Raw genomic sequence first — 17966 nt, forward strand, 5'->3', positions numbered from 1 at the left:
ATTTGGAGAGCTTGGTCAGTACGTAATTTTATCTTATTTGTAAATGTTAAAATGTTTGGTATCATATGTATTTTTTGCATTTATATATTACTTACACATTTAAAATTAGTAAAAAAAACACACATTCATTTTTTATAGACATCTTAATTCCATTCTAATTTTTTTTTATTTGTTTATTTTGAGAGAGGGCAAGAGAACATGAGTGGGCTAGGGGCAGAGAGAGGAGGCAGAGAGAATCCCAAGCAGGCTCCCTGTTGTCAACACAGAGCCCGATATGGGGCTCAAACTCATCAATGGTGAGACCATGACCTGAGCCAAATTCAAGAGTTGGACACCTAACTGACTGAGCCACCCAGGTGCCCCATCTTCTTTCCATTCTAATCTCAGAGCTCTAGTGTTTCAGGACTGAATATTCCCCGATGTTGTTATTAGCCCAGGAAACTTTGTCAAAATCCGGGCGATTATTAGCCTGCCCTGTGTGAGAAGGCTGGTCTTTCATGACATCTATGGAGACTGTTTGCCCGCATTGCTCCTTTACTAACTGCCAGATGATTTGGCCGGATGAAGGCCCTGTGGCTTAGCTTCCAGTTGCTACTTTGTTTTAGTATTGCACAGGGGAAGATGTATTGAATCGGATATGGTAATTTGAGACCAAGTTACAAGACCAACTTCATCTCTTATGACAGCACTTTACTTAAGAACCCACCCATGGCCAACTCTCACCCCGGACTCTATTAATTTAGTTGCTTCCCTTATAGTTGCCTAAAAGTTGATAAATTTTACACCCCAAGTACTATTTATGAAATTTTAGGAAGCTGATTTCTTCCAGTTTCAGAACAAGTAGTAGAAGATTAACGCTGTTTCTTAATCTATTAAGTAGGTCCGAGTTTACTGTTGTATCAACTGTACATTTCATTTGCTGATGTTTGAAAAATATTAAAGAATTACTTTTTTATACAGGTCATCTGTGTGACCTTTGAAACATAATAACTGAGTTATCTGTTTTAGTTTAATGCTTCTCCAGTGCAGTCTGATATCCAACTTTACCTTCTTCAGCTTATAGTTAACTTAGTTAGCTCCCTGTTCTCAAGAGGGCAGAGAAGTCTAAATTCTGTTGCCCCTGACTCCTTAGTAATGTCACTAGACTGCCCATAGAGATAGTGGCTATAATTCAGAAAAACAAAACAAAGCAAAAAAAAAAAAAAAAAAAAAGCACCACCACCAACTATGTGAGATAACCTAAATCCCATCAAATATCATCTGCAACTCTTATAAGAGTCATTGATTCCGAGACTATGAAAGGATCCAGAATTTATATTTAGGTAACAAGAAAAGGCATTAAATATCTTAGGATTCCTTTACTGTCAAACATCTTTAGAATCCAATAGAAAAGTACTAAAATTCAAAGAACTGTAAAATTTAATCCAATGGGCAAACTGGTTGGAACTGAGGCCTTCTGTGAGTAGAACCATGAGGTCATGTGCATTAAGCTGGGTCTAGGAAGGTGGGACATGTAAATGTCCTCTTCTTGAAATTATAGCATCTTTGACATAGCAACAATAAACAAGCTTCTGTGTTCTCACAGGGTGGCCTACAAAAATCTAACCGGTTTTCTCAGTCAAAAATCTCTGGATATACTTAGTAATCCCAAGCATGCTACATAGGCAACACCTCCCCCCAATTATATATCATGATATAATAGTTTCCTTGATTCGTATAAGAATTCAGATCTTATGCCTTTGGTAGGAAATAACCTCAATTACTTGAAATGACAGTTGTTGGCTTCCTTAATGGGAAAGTATCTTTCAACTACAGGAAGACTAATTGCGTACAGCATTAGAAGGTTTAAGAAAACTCAAAGGTTATGCTACTTGTAAGCATAATGTAACAGATGCATGAGAATTTAAGTACTTGCAAAGACTCTCAGTCACTAAGAACAGTAGTTAAAAAGGAAATCAAACATAACAAATTTGTAAATGCAATTTAAAATGTTTATAGGTGTTTAATTAGATAAGTTTATAAACAGGAACTAAATATTATTCAAAGATCCCTTAGTGATTTGCAAACCAAATTGAAAAACTTAAAGAACTAGATTTTTGATAATGTAGCTTGAATAAATCAAACATTACTTGTAAAACCAAAATAAATATCCAAGTGACTTTTTGGATGGTCATAAGGCCTTTACTGTCATCACAAAACTCACAGGCAATAGGGTTTTCCACGTACCTATGTTCTAATGTTTCTTAAGCTTCCTCATATGTCACATTTCCTGTAGGTTCTCAGACATAATTAGTGTACAGTATTGAGAGAGAAAATTATTTCATGTCCACTGGAATTCAGTCTTGACATCAGTGTCCTGCCTTAACAGAAAAAACCCTAAGGATTTTATAACTGCTGAAACAATACGGCTGGACGTTGTTCAGAGCCATACATGCAAGATAATCTTCTGGTCCTAATTCCAGAAATCTCTGTTCATTGTTTCGTTTTAATTTTAAAGATGCTGTGACACCCTGATTGAGCACGTCTCCCTCTTGGCTGGTAGATGGCTTAAGTGAAATCTGTGCCCCCCCCCTGAACAAACCACAGGAGCCCACCAGCATGCACTGTATACATAAACCACTCGGGCAGCATATTCTTTTGCATCCTCCCATCCGGACTTCCCAGGCTGTTTTTCACAGTTATTTTTACCTCGGCATAACTGTACAGTATCTTCCAGTCTGTGTGATGAGCATTTCATGGTGAACCAGAGCACTGTCTATAAAATGTAAGAAACACTTCAGGATACAACTATCTTGTCAAGTTTCCTTGAAAAGGTGCTATATCTCACATTTGAGTTAAAACTATCATGGGGCGCCTGGGTGGCTCAGTCGGTTAAGCGGCAGACTTTGGTTCAGTTCATGATCTCACAGTCATGAGTTCGAGCTCTGCATTGGGATCTGTGCTGACGGCTCAGGGCCTGGAACCTACTTTGGATTCTGTGTGTGTGTGTGTGTGTGTGTGTGTGTGTGTGTGTGTGCGCGCGCGCGCCTCTGCTCCTCCCATGCTTGCTTGCTTTGTGTCTCTGGGTGGGGGGGGGATGAATAAACGTTAAAAAATTAACAAAACAAAATGGTCTTTACTTACAGAAGATCATAATTTACCCTATAGTTTGATTCCAAGCAAACAAAATTTAAAAGTCAAAATATAAAGCAGTCTGCTTTTCCTACAATGGATAGAAAACTACTAAGCTTAAGCTCTTTCTGACAAAATAACTTGTTTTCTATCAAAACAACTTCAGATATCTTCTAGTACGAATGCATAGCTCACTGGATTGAAGGGTCTGGTGACTTCTGTGAACTTATAGAGAGGCGGTGAGAAATAGGAACCAAGGAGAGTTGTCATTTTGCAACTGAATACCTCCTTCTGAATGCCTCCTTGATTTGGCAACAAAAGTCTTAATGACTTACACAAAGACAGATGCAAAACTTGCAAAAAACTAGACAGGCAATTTAGGTGCTTTGCTTTTTGATTAAGAGAACAGATTTTGGCTCTAATGATATGCCAGAAAACAATCAATAAGTATTGATTTCTCATTCATTTGGCTTGTTCATTAAAATTTTCCATAGTGATTTACCAGGAATGTTCACTCTTTAATTAGTGCAACTCAATAATATTTCATGGTCAAAATTATTTATCGGGGATTAAAAGTTGCTGAAAATGATTTGTTCAGGAAAAATGAAAATGATGAAAGTTTACCAAGAAATTATATCTGTATGCATGATAAAAACAAGCTTGAATCCACTCCAGAATTCTCTCCTGCTCCAATTTAGAACTAAACAATGTGACAGCATGGAATAATTACCTCATTGCTCTGTATCTAATGCTCTTGTAGAAGACACTCCTGATAATGTAGTGCAAGCATTCACTTTCCTTTTAATGACTTTCCATTTAATGAATTCTGGCTTTAATCATGCCTTTAACCTTATTTTAAAATCCTGGGTTCCAATGCTAAAAGTGAATGCTTAATGTACTCTCGGACTCTGTTAGAAAATAAATCAAATGTGGTAGCGGTCTAGCCCGGATTCATATCCACAGGTATCTGAAAAGAGCCACTAACATTGAGGGCTCAGGGAAAGACAAAAAGGACAAAGACAACATATGATTACAGCCTCAGGATAAAATGATTTCTTGGAGGAGTCCAGTGACCTTAGGAACCTCTTTATTGTTGTAAATGTCTGCTTGCTGTTGGCTTTTTTCCCCTTATTAAGCCTTAAATTTTATAAGTCCCCAAAAATCTTTTGTGGTTTTCCTCATTCTTCCCTTTCAATTATGCTACTTAAAAAGTTCTCCTTTAAAATATCTTATTTACATAAAAATTATACCATATATGTAAGTCATATAGAAAAAGAAGGAAAAATACACCCATGTTCCTACCATCAAGCCTAAAAAATAAAATTAGTATTTTTGAAGCCCTCTCTATGCCTCATTTCTAGTTGTAGCCTCTGTTTTTTCTCCTGGTTATTTCACAAAAGTATTTCACTGATTGAGCCACCCAGGCACCCCTGTCTTTTGGTACACATTGCAAGAACTTCTGAAAGCATATATACATGTAGAAGTAAATTTAGTGGGCCACGGACTTGGCATACCTTCCATTTTATTGGATGATACCAAACTGCTTTAGCAAAATAGTTGTATGAGTTTTCTTTTGTGCTGGCTATCACATATTACCATGAAATTTTATATTTGCAAATCATTTTATTTAAAAAAATTTTTTTTTAACGTTTATTCATTTTTGAGAAAGGGAGAGACAGAGCATGAACAGGGGAGGGTCAGAGAGAGGGAGACACAGAATATGAAGAAGCCTCCAGGCTCCGAGCTGCCAGCACAGAGCCCGACGCGGGGCTAGAACTCACGGACCACAAGATCATGACCTGAGCCGAAGTCGGACGCTCAACCGACTGAGCCACCCAGGCGCCCCGCAAATCATTTTATTTTTTACTAATGAGATTGAATGCTTACCAAAGTCTACTTTTCTTTTTTTGTGAATTGATTGCTTATGTATTTGTCCATTTTTCTTTTATGTTAGTTGTGTTTTCCTATGATCATTGTGAGTTCTGAGCATATTCTGGATAACACTCTTTTCCTTAAATGGGCTACAAATATATTCTCTCATTTTCTGGCATCTCTTTCCATGTTCTTTATAAAGATACTATAGTGTCTTTCAATGATCAGGTTTTCTTAATATAACTGTGGTCAAATTAATAAATTTTTCTTATGATTTGGAATGTTTGTGTTTTAAATCATATACACATTCTCCTACATTTTCTTCAAAAAGTTTGAAATACTGCCTTTCATATTTGAGACTTTAATCCATTTGGAATCTATTTCATGAATGATAGGAGGTTGGATCCACTTTTATTTTTTTTCCATGTAAATGGTCGATATTCTCAGCACCATTTATTAGTCCATCCTTTCCCCACTATTCTTCAGTGTCAGTTCTACATTAGTCTCAAACTGTCATGAATGGGTCAGTTTCTGGACTCTACTCTGTTGTACTGATCAATTTGTCAATTACTGAGACTATACCACTACCTTAATCACTTTTACTTTATAATGAATCTCAGCATCTGAGAGAACAAGCTCCCTCACACTATCCTTCCTCAAGTATATCCTGATTATTCTGGGCCAGGCTCTTCCTCCATACACATTTTAGGAACAATTCACCAGGGCGCCTGGGTGCCTCAGTCAGTTAAGCAGCTCAGATCATGATCTCGCGGTTCATGAGTTCGAGTCCTGCGTCAGGCTCCTTGCTGACAGCTCAGAGCCTGGAGCCTGCTTAGGATTCTGTGTCTCCCTCTCTCTCTGCCCCTCCCCTGCTCACACTCTGTCTGTTTCTCTCTCTCTCAAGAATGAATAAATGTTAAAAAAAAAAATTAAAAACAAAAACAAAAACAAAAAACTTGCCAAGTTCCAAACATCAAAAACAAAGCCCTGTTCAAATTCTCAACAGAACTGAATGAAACCTATAGGTTAATATGGCATTATGGCATGTTTACAATATTGAGGTTTCCTAACTCTTCCAATTTATATAGGTCTTCTTGAATGTCTTATCGTGGGTCTTGAGCTTCTTTTGCTAAATTTATACCGGCTACCTTATACTTTTTGTTGCTATTTTGAATGGCTTGTACAAAAATAACATTTTCTGTTTGTTAGAATTAACGGATATATATATAATGATTCTTGGAGGCATCCATCCTGCTAAACTCTTATTAATTCTAAAAATCTGCATTCTTGAACATTTTTTATGTATTCAATTTTATTATCAGTGAATAATAATAATTATGCTTCTTTCTTTTTATTCCTTATATCTTTTACTTCTTTTGCTTGTCTGGTACTTACTAGGACAACACTGAATACAAGAGATCATAGTACATTAAGCAGTGAAATGTTAACAGTATTCTTAATTTTTTTAAAGGAAATTCTTGATTTTAACATTTCACCACTTAATCTGATGCTTGATAGACTTGTTAGCTTCACATATCAAGTTAAGAAAGTTCTAGTTTAATAAACTTCTGTATTTCTAGTTTAATAAACTTTTGATTGTGAATAAATGTTCAACTTCATTAAATGTCTTCATCTAAGAAGATGATTATGTATGTTTCTCCTCTAAATACATTATATATATATTTATATTCATATATATATTTATATATATATAAATGTATATAAAATAAATTTTATACATATATATTTATATATATATTTCTGAATCCAGAAATGTATTTTATATACATTTGTTTATATATATATTTATATATATATTTATTATATATTTATTATATATTTATTTATATATAAATGTATATAAAATACATTTCTGGATTCAGTATTTATCTCTGTGAATAAGTAGGGTGTTTGTTTGTTTGTTTAATGATGAGAATCCTGGCCAGCTAGTGGGTATTTACTCTGCCTACCTTAGAGTAGAAAAGGAACTCTATTCCAGAACAAAACTGTGTTACACAGCTTAAGTCTTATAAAAATATATTAACCCCATCTGCAGCTTAACTGTTTGTTAAATATACAGACCTGTAATCCATTAGTTACATAGAAAACCATACCCTAGGCATTTGCCAAGGTGTATAAACTCTAACTTATTGCCACTCAGTATTTATTAAAAGCTCATTTAAGAACTACAACACCTGTAGTGTATAAAAAGAATTAAAAAAACCCCAAACCCCAACTTTTTGAAGAATTTTATTAACTCTTTACTCAGTAATGCAGGTCACACTCCAACTGCAGAAGACTTTTTTTTTTTTTTTTTTAATTCTAGTATAATTAACATACAGTGTTATATTAGTTTCAGTTGTTATGAAAGATATTTTTTTTATATCCAATTGCAGTAGGGACTCATTCCCCTAAAAAATAATTGTTAGGACTTCACATGGAACCAATAAATGGATTGTTTTTAATAAAATAAGGAAGGACTAGCAATACAGCTGGCAAATATCAAATATTCAAATTTAAAATACTGGTTATAAGGGAGAGTCACCAATATTCTTTCATGTTCATGAATTCTGTCATCATTTAAGAGAATGTTTTTAATCATACCAATAAAGTCTGAGGATTAAAAAAAGAATCAGTTGAATGGGAAAAATATTAATGAATATTCAGGACACATTCTTCTGCAAATATTCTAAACTATATCTGTAGGTATCCACAAAAAGAAGAAAAGTTAATATAAGAAAAGAGTAAATTGGAGAAAAACATCCACACTTGACTAACCCAAAAGAAAGCAAGAAAGCAGATAAAAATAACAAGGATGTTTTTGTTAGATTACAAACAAATAGTAAGAGCTTAGATTTAAACTCAACATATAAGTAAATAAATAACAACTTTCTAAATGCATCTTAAAAATAAAGAATTGGGAAAATTTAAAGAGATTGAGAAATTGTAATAAAAAAAAACCCAACTATATGCTGTTTACAAAAGACACTGAAAGTACACAGTAGAAGAAAATGATATACCATACAAACACTAACCAAAAGACATCTGATATAGCTCTTTAAATATAAGACAAAGTAGATATTAAAGTGAATTACCAAAAATAGAGACATTCTCTGAAGATCAAAGGTCAATCTGCCAAAGAAGATACGACAATTCTAAAGTGTATGTACCTACTAACACCATCTCAAACGTATAAAGCAAAACTGACAAAACCAAAAGAAACCAAAACAATTATAGGGTGAGATTTTTTTTAACATTCTCTCTCAGTAATACATTCTAGAAGTTTTAAACATGGTTACTAAATTTGTCTGATATACATGAAAGAGCACCTGAGCACCAAACTAGATTAACAGCTAAGTACTGTCATGTCTTATTCATCCTCTCCCCAATAATTTAAATTAGTTTTACATAACACTACATTATATATTTGTGTGATGCCATTAGTCTAACGTTGAAGGCCACTGTGTGAAAATGTCCTAATAACAATCACCAATTAAGGATGTTATTAATATTAATATCACTTTTGCTCCAAATCATGCATTATTTGTGCCAATAGTTGTACTTCACTTAAGCAGATGGTTTGTTTTTTTATCTTAGGAACACTGTGAATGATGTAATGAACAAAGGTTTCCCCCTTTCCTTCTGACAACTAGAAAGCTGAGAGCCAGGTAAAAGGCCTTGCCTCAGAAATACTATAAGCATGGTATAAATACTTGCAGTATTTCTGGTTCCACTCTTTCCTCACCCTTATTGTTCTTTCTTATCTTGCCACTATCAATTTATCCAATCCTGTCATATAAATGTGTCTCCCCAAGTTACTTCTAGACAATATATGAATGAATGAAGTATAAGGATAAAAACACATGGATAAAAAAGGTAGATACTCTTAATGGCATCTGGTTACCTGGCTCTTCCTGATAAAGACTTTATTTAAATCAGAGTAAATTTCAAAGAAGTGACTGAATTCAGAGAAATCAGATTCCATGCAAACCAATAAGCTAACCGCTGTTTCACAATAAGCAAATATATGTGGGTGGGGCCTGATGATCAGAGAATTGACTGGCTTGAATATCTAAGCAGGCTCAGAGTTCCACTGACATGTCCACAAGGCCTAGGTTTCAGACCAAGCGTCCTGGGTCCATGATTCAGGTGCAGACTACCATCTTAGGGATGTACTTTTAGGAAATCTAGAGCTTTATTGCAACAGTCAAACCATTTTGTGGAAAAAGTGTAAAGGAAAGGAGAGGAAGTGAGAAGGTATTATTTTCATATCCTTATACTCCTTTATCCAGGATATACTTAAATTACCTGGAAAGTAGCTGATAAATTTTTTTTAAAGACACCCAGGTTTCAGTAATTAATTCCAGATACAATTTATGCTGAAAGTCTAGACTTTCTTACAATCTGCCATATTGCACCTTCAGTCCATTTCTTCCATGTGAAGAAAAAGACTTCTGGCACAGTTCTTATTAGAGCTACGGAATGGTAAGTAACTAAAGAACTATGAATAAAATGCTTTATATAATCTTCCATGTTTACACTTTAGGGAAAATAACATTCAGTGTTCTCTAGTGGCCCAATGGTTGAGTAAGTGTGTATGAGAAAGAAGCATTTGGTAGTAATACCCAAAATTCACAGGGATACTTGAACCACGTTTACAAACCTATTAGTGACCCAGTTCCTGTTATGCCTCCAAAGTATCAATGGGTCATGGTGCTTACAGAAACAAGTATGAATTCTTCAGGTATTCAAAGCCTACTTTTAGTCCAAGAATACCCTGTAGCATACCTTTAACATCAGGTCTCATTCTTTAACATAAAGTCTATGAATCAGAAAAAAAAATCATTCTAATTTTATTCATTTTTTCCCTTTTCTTCAAACTCCTTCTCATCTCTTAAAATGTATCTTGTATGTATTTGTCCTATGCCAAATACTTGACCTTCTCCATCCTTTATCCTATAAGTTACATGCCTTGTTGTATAGTTAGCAGAGACAAACACTGTTCTTTCTACCCCGGAGCCATCTTTCTTTTTATTAGTCAGTATGCCACTAGGCTTTCAGGGTTCAAAATACTTTTCTAAAGGTATCAAACTTACTTTTAACCTCTCGAGGAAGGATAATCATAATCTGCCTTCATATGTAACTTTTATCAATTAGTTTTAGTCTTTCTTTCATTATCTCTATGGAATATGCATAAACTTTCACAAAAGAGCCTTTGAAATATTTGAAGATGAAAACAGTTTCATCTTAAGGATCCTGGAATTTCTGAAGTGCAGGAAGCGCATGTCATTAAAGTGATCTCCAGGGAATCTAATCAAACTAGGACTACAACCCTTTTCTACCAAGATCTCTCTAACATGACTGTTCTCTGCTCTTATTCTAATCCTGACTTAAAAACCTGGATAGTCACAGACATTTCTAGTCACTAAGGGCCCTTGGATACACGGTAGAGAACTCTTACATAGACCAGCACTACTGAGGCACTAAGAAATGACAAATACAAGAGGTGCCTGGGTGGCTCAGTTGGTTAGGCATCTGACTCTTGACTTTAGCTCAGGTCATAATCTCATGGGTCATGAGTTCAAGCCCCACATCTGGCTCTGTGCTGACGGCAAGGAGTCTGCTTGGGATTCTCTCTCTCTCTCTCTCTCTCTCTCTCTCTCCCCCTCTCTGCCTCCCCCCACACCACCTCAAAATAAATAAACTTAAAAAAAAGAAAAAGAAATGACTAACATAAAACAAGGCAGGAGGGCAAAATAATTACTTTTCATGTCTCAGAACACAAGAAAAATAATGTGTTTATTTAATAAATAAGTGCTAATTAATAACTTAATAATTAAGTAGTAATCCTTAATAAGGATTTGTCATGGCTCCTGGTGAAAAGAACTGTTCTATTTCTTTTATGTATTATGATAAGAAAAATATATTAGAGGATATTAAGTTATGGATTTGTATATATATTCTATCAAAATTTTAATGAGATACTTGGATAGGCTTGGTTTATAGAGAGAAGCACACAAATGGTGCTCAAATAGAACTGTAACTGTGGTAAACTTCTGCATGGCCTGAAAACGATTTTATCACTCTAAAAACTTACAATACTTCAATGTTGAGAGTCACGTAATTAATCCCTCCTCATTTGGGAAGCCCATTCCTGGAAGAACATGAGTCCTGTGAAGAAATGGCTGCTTATGTGTCCTTCCTTTCCTCCTCCTCCTCCCTTTCTGCCTCCTTCACTCTCTCCTTCTTTTCTCCTTCTTTCACTATTTCATTCTAACATAATTTTTCATTGACTTTAAATGATAATCCTTTTACTTCACTGAGCTGCCTCAAGGCCTAAAAATATGCTAAAGCACTCACCCTATCAATAAAACACTCCAGTGCTCAGAAAGCAAGTCAGAACTGGACAGTCCACAGGAAGTGGGGAGAAAAGGCCCTGTATTTAAGGGGCAGAAACTAACAGAACTGACGGCAACGGCTGTACCTATCTTGTTGCAGAAAGGTGTGGGGAGGGGCAGGGGGGGAGCGTGGATCTTGAAATGTCAAATGGCCTGTGTCAGGTCCACAGTTTACTTCCTTTTCCAAACCTCTAGGTCTTCAGCGTTCCCTAGCAACAGACGCAAAGGATCAATTTAGAAAAGTGCTTTCCAGAGCATTCCTATCTAGCTACTGACCAAGCCATTTCAGTTTATGTGATCAAGCAATTGAAATTCAAGGAGATTTATCACTGACTGTCCTCGGCAGCAAAACTGGAAGAGCGCCGCTTGATATGTATGCTGCTAATGTCTAAGATGACTGATTCTACCTCAACCGCACAAGCATGGATTGGTTTCAGTAAGAATTAGTAGTCTCTGCATCTCACTGTGAACCGACAGTGTTGCTAGGGAAACTGATAATTATGTGGCAAAATGGAGGGTGTAGAATAGGAAAAGGGTTCAGAAGAAATATAAGGTTTTGATCCAAAGCAGCGTGTTAATAGTATAGTTTGTTTATCTTCTGTAGTCACATAATTTAATAAATAACATTAATTATATGTTTGAGAAGATACAGATTTCTGAATTGAAAGAAATGAACAGAAATGAATTGAACATTGGAAAGCTACTGGTTACTGATCATACTTGGTGCATGCCACAGTAGAAATACATGTTTGCTACAAACTACAATTTAATTAAAATACTCAAAAAGAAACTAATTTTTTTCTGGCATTTGTCTTTAGAAATCAATCTTTATAGAGTTCCAGATACAAAAACCAGAATCCTATAAAAGCTCTAATAAATTTGCTTTCATTCACCTCAGGGACTAAGTCATATAACCTCAAAACACATATTGGTGTGAAGAAAAAAGATGCGTTACTATTTTTATATTATACAGAGTAAAGCCAACCCAGAGACGCTGAGTGACCTTCCCGAAGACACACAGATCTTCAGTTAGCGGTGATGCTGGTGCCAAATACTCCTCTTAGAGCTGCCCAAGAGGTGTCGTGTGCACGTCATATTTTATCAAGGGAAAGCCTCGCAAAAAGATATAAATGCAGTAAATTGGTCTCAAATCTCTAGATCTCACTCTGAAGGAAGATGTCCAACACTTCTCATTTTTCATGGCTACGAGTTTAGTTCTAAAAGTTCATTAACTTGTGTTAATGAGCACTTGTGTATCAGGAAAGTCTCGTTGGAGACATTTTAATATGTTAGAAAGATCATCAAAGAATTAAATAGGTCATTAGTGACAGTTTTACTGCATGGCAAATCACCGACTGTAAGCTGTGTCCTAAGATGACAATGCTAATTCACAACATTGTTTTATTTTCGCTTTTTCCAAGGACCACTAGGTACAAACTTTAAAAGATGAAACCGAAGGTTTTATATCCTCCTGTGTATTTATCTTGATAAATTCTTATACATTTTCTAATTTATAAATACACCACAAATATTAAAACATTCATTCACATTCATATACACACAACCTACGTATGGACGTGTGTCTGTGCAAGAAAGTAAGTGACTGATTTATGGTAGGTATGTAAAACAAGACAAACATTTACAACAGAAAATGTTTCCAGCATTTCGATCTTATTTGGTCTTTGACAGGAAAGAATGGGAAGTGTATATAAGGACACCAAGGTAAAAGCATAAAACGATGCAGAACTTCTTAACTCAATGAATTCCAAGTACCAGAAGTAGGTAATCAGCCTTCTGATGTTAGGAAAAAGATCTTCATTCTAATAACTTAAAAATCGTAAGCTTTACTTATTAATACATAAGTAGTATAGCTTCACCCAACGGGGCGAACTATCATTTTAAGGTAGTTTGTTTTTTTAAGGTAGTTTATTAAGTCTATCAATTTTATGATGGCTTAAAAACACTTGGCTTGCCTTAAGTTTCAATTTTGTTATTTCCTTACATGAAATCATTGAGTTTTGATAAAACAAGAAAGAAATAATAGGTTCTTATTTTGATAAACCTTTTTTTTCTTTCCCATGGCAGAAAAGATTTTTCAACTTTTAAAATCTCTGGGAAGGAAAAAGAAGAATATAAAGCCAAATTTTACAGTCATTAAAAACAATTTTTGCGGTAGGTTAAACAAACCTTGACTTAGGCCATCTTGACAAGATGTCTGCTTGACATCCAAGTTCTCCATGGTATCTCCTTTAGAGACTTCACCAAGAGATGTTCTTCTCTCAAAGATGTTGTTGTTATTGTTAACTTGAGTCCCATTTTGCTTCAGTAGTCTGAACACCTCAGCTTCCAAATCTCTAATCTAAGGAAAAAAAAAAAATCCATCCATGAAACTCTAAGCCAGCACTCCTCTCCAAGTACTAAGCAAAACCATCCTATTCCTTAGTAGTCCCAAGCACATAACTCACCCGTACTTGCAGACCTTGAACTTCCACAAGATGAGCTTTTTCCAAATCTTCTATTTTCTTTCTTTCTGCTTCCTGTCTTTTGATGAAATCAAGTTCTCTTAAGAAGAAAACAAAAGATCTGATTGCATCAGATACCCAATAAATGAGGAAACGTGAACATTCTTATTTGAAGCAATAAATGGCACAGTGGGATAAATAACTGGACAGCTATTTAAATAGACAAGACTCAATCATAGTTAGAAAAAAAAGGTATCTAGTAATGAAAGCAAATAAGATATTTTAATGGATCTCAAAGTAAGGAAAAATGCTTTGAATCTGCTTACCGTGATTTTCATTTGTAACTCCTGACTCTAGAACACCCAGACAGGTCTAGAGAGAAGCTACTGGACTAATGACCCACCTTGGGTAAGTTTAGTGGAGATAATTACACGTCATGTAGTTATAATTCCACACTTACAAAGTCATATGCTTAGTAAGCTGATAGAACTGGATGGTAAGAGTTTACAAAAGATAATTATAATTTTCCTTCTGTGAATGACAGTGGTGAAGGGTTGGGTGGGTCAAAAACACCGCAAGGGGGAGGAGGGGAGCTGTCGCCTACACACCTGAGGATAGTATGGGGAGAGGGAGAAAATATCTCCATTTTGAGAGACTGGACTACAACCTGAAAATTTGGCAATGCTTGTTATAAGGTTGTTTCATGAAATAAAATTAGGCATAATATATTTGGCAAGAAGGGTTAAAATAGTGATGTACTGAATTCATGATCACAAAGGGTAATTTCTCCCTTTTTAACAAACATTTTATAGCAATCTCCTTTAAATATTAAAAACATTCTTTCTGTGATAGGAAATGACAGAGACATTATGAATCTTATGCATACACTTAGCTTCTAAGGCTTGGCGTGGGGAAGGATACCGACACTGCTTTTTGTTGTTCTAACTGGCCAGAAGTAAACTGATGAAAAAATACGTAAAAATTTCCCTGAAATGACACCAAAATCCAACAGAGGGAAGCAAAGCAGCATGAGTGTGGAAAGAGCTGTTGAAATGCAAAAGCAGAGTGTAGTGCCGGGACTCTCCTTCTGCAGGGGACTGAGGCCCTTGTGTTTTCTCTCGACAGCTGAGAAAGAGAAAATGGCAGGGCAGGGGGTCTTGCTAGTCAGTATTGACACCATCTGAAGTGGGAAAATTCTGCAGTTACTGATTCTAACAGAGACAGAAGCAGCCTCATCAAGGCCCAATTGCTGCTCTCTCTGTATGTACGGTGGGTGTGCGTGACTTCAACTGGGCTTCTTGCTTCCTGGTCACAGAGTTATTTCGAAAAGGACAGAAATTTAAATGTTTTCATAGTTACTAGGAATGACTATCAAAAAGAAATCCAGAGATAACCGACTGCCAAAAAACTGTAAAATAAACAAAATATTATCTTACATGAAAACACCATAGAAGTGATTTCCAAAACTATGCTTTCTAACTATGCTTCTTAAAGGGATAACCAAGATTATTTTTTCTGTTCTACTAAATGTTACAAAATGATGGGATATACACCTTCTTTAGATGCACACATCTATTCTTTAGTCATTAGAAGCTGCTTACTTTTGTTGAAAATCCTTGATCAATTTCTTTGCCTTGTTGTATTTCTTCTCCAAGGCCTGATACTGGCTTTGAGTCTCTTTGAGGTGCTCGTTCACCGTGTGGCATAACGTCTGAGCCTCAATCCAGTAACTCTCCAGCTTCAACATTCTCTCTTTATTTTCTTCTATATTCTGTTGGAGTTGGGTTTTTTCTAGTTCCCACCTCACTTTCTCATTTTCTGCTGCTTGCAGCTGGAGAAAGCAAATGTCAAGATAAGGATAATCTGGGTATTCTGTAGCAAAAATCCTTCATGTCTTTATAGTATGTTTTAAATTAAGTTCTACTGTCACATATACTTAATCATCTAGAACCTTGAGATGAGAAGAGCAAGTCGTATTTGCAGCATTTCAGAAATTATAAAATGGTAGCCTTGAAAATTGAAATGCTTGCCCAAGGTCACACATCTGATAAATAATACAGCCTGGATTTGATTTCAACTCCCATGATCTTTCCATCATACCATGTGGTTTGAAATTCTATGAATGGTAAATAAATAATGTTTTAGAGTCTGACTGATTCTATCCGATGAACTTCAGTGTACTTTCTTTTAGAGTTTCTTTCTTCATATAATTACATATAAAAAAATTAACTAAAAAGCGAAAGGGGGAGAGGCATGCTGAGAAGGAGAGAAGGGCAGAAGTACAGTTTGGCCTAATAGTTATGAGGGGAGGGGGTGTCTCTGGAGTCATTCAGTCTAGAGTTGAATCCCAGCTCTGCCATTATTGTTGGCCTTTAAACCTTAAGCAGCTAATTCAAGTTCTCTAAGACTCCAGTATATTACCTATAAGACAGAACTGTGATGTAACACAACGCCATACTTGGAACTGCTCCTGGCCATAATCTGATAAATGTTAGTTATCTTCACTTCGTTTTTATCCCTTTTAATAATATGATGGCATCCTTTATTTCAATTGACATGAACATAGTCTGTAGCTCATTATTCTGCTGACAGTGTTCTGAATTTCCAGAGCCTTATAAGCTACAATTTGCATGAAAGTATAAAAGATACTGAAAGTAAAAATATAAATTATTGCTGAATTATTTTAAATCCCTCCTATGAAACAGAAAGGAAGCTTTCTGTGTTTCTGCTTCCAGGGACTCTTAGGAATAAGATAGTAAACTAGTCCAACCCCCTTATTTCTACAGAAATTCAAGTCTGATCGGTTAGGTGAGGGGTCAAAGGTCATTTATTCACAATAACTGACCTTTAAACTAGTGCTTCACCTATTTCACATGCTTCTTTTCAAATTCAAAAGGATGCAGAGTTATTATCAACTAACAATTTTCAAAATCTAAGACATCCCCAAACCATACCACATTCAGCAAATACATATATATGTATATATATGTATATTTTAAACTAAATGCATTGACAAAACAGATTACAAAGTCAAAAATAAAAATATTTCAAAATTAGGAATTCAATTTTCAACATGGATATAAAGAGTCATAGTAAAATAAGCTATTATAAATATTACATGCCAATATAATAAAGAACAAAATACAAACTTCTTATTTATAGGATTTTCTAAATTAAATGTTTTTGGTCTAACATATAAGCTTTGTTAAAGCACTTATAATCCACAGGGGAAATCTTTCCCCCTCATTATAACCGACAATTTAAAAAAAGTCTATTCTTCCATTCTGTGCTAAGAAACAATAGCAATTTAAAATAGGACTAGGTTTTTACTGCATCTTTTATTAAGCAATGTTTTGTATTCAAGTTGTTTATTTATCAACCACTACTAATTTAAAAATGATTATTCACAGAGCTTGGCTGACACCATGAATGATGTATAGACATGTTTTGACTAAGGAGCTACACAGTTATTAGCTGAGAATACCATTTAACCAAAATAGCCCTGCTAATTCATCTCCATTTAAAACACATGGAAAAAACAAAATAAGTGTTCAGCGTGAACAGGAAAACAGATCATTAGTGGTGAGGGAGAAATCATGTCTTAATTTTTAAAGGACCATAAAAACAATAAAGAATATTATTTTAAAAGTAATTCAAAAACATTTTTAAATCTTTGAAATGACATATTTGATAAAATTAGACACAGTTCTAGTAATTTACAAGTACCTTATAATTCACCAACTAAACATGCCCTTTTGAATCTTGTATTATTTCATATGTAAACTAAGAATACATACTCCCTTTATCAAGAACTGTTTTTTTCCCACAAATTTAAATAATACAAACTAAACTTGTCTAAAAATTTCCAGGAGCATCTGGCACCTCAAGTCAATTATTCACATATTGTATTAAATTCCATAATATTTAATTAATAGAACTGGAATTTTTTTCCATGAAAAAGAATGTGTTACATTAAAATACATTGTCTCTGATGAATAAGCTAAAAATAAATAAATGATTAAACCTACTTAAAATAAGATAAATAAAGAGAGATACAACCTAAGAGCGTGGATGATAACAGTATAATTAGCGGTCAAATGTAATTCGGATGCTAGAACCTTTA

General features: G+C 34.9%; 1 protein-coding gene across 15 annotated transcripts in view; it reads right to left on the reverse strand.

Annotated features, from left to right (window-relative positions):
* Window positions 1-17966, reverse strand: part of PPP1R9A (protein phosphatase 1 regulatory subunit 9A) — a 328586-nt gene that overhangs the window by 37579 nt on the left and 273041 nt on the right. For all 15 annotated transcript variants that reach the window (XM_086695958.1, XM_086695954.1, XM_086696008.1 and 12 more), the window contains 3 exons: window positions 15445-15674; window positions 13847-13943; window positions 13569-13740 (listed from right to left, as the gene is read on the reverse strand). In XM_086695958.1, the coding sequence (XP_086552084.1) occupies window positions 13569-13740; window positions 13847-13943; window positions 15445-15674 (499 nt within the window). The remainder of the gene's footprint in view (window positions 1-13568; window positions 13741-13846; window positions 13944-15444; window positions 15675-17966) is intronic.

Source organism: Puma concolor, chromosome A2, assembly GCF_028749965.1.
Source record: "Puma concolor isolate L17-30 chromosome A2, mPumCon1.1.hap2, whole genome shotgun sequence".
NCBI classification, from domain to species: domain Eukaryota; kingdom Metazoa; phylum Chordata; class Mammalia; order Carnivora; family Felidae; genus Puma; species Puma concolor.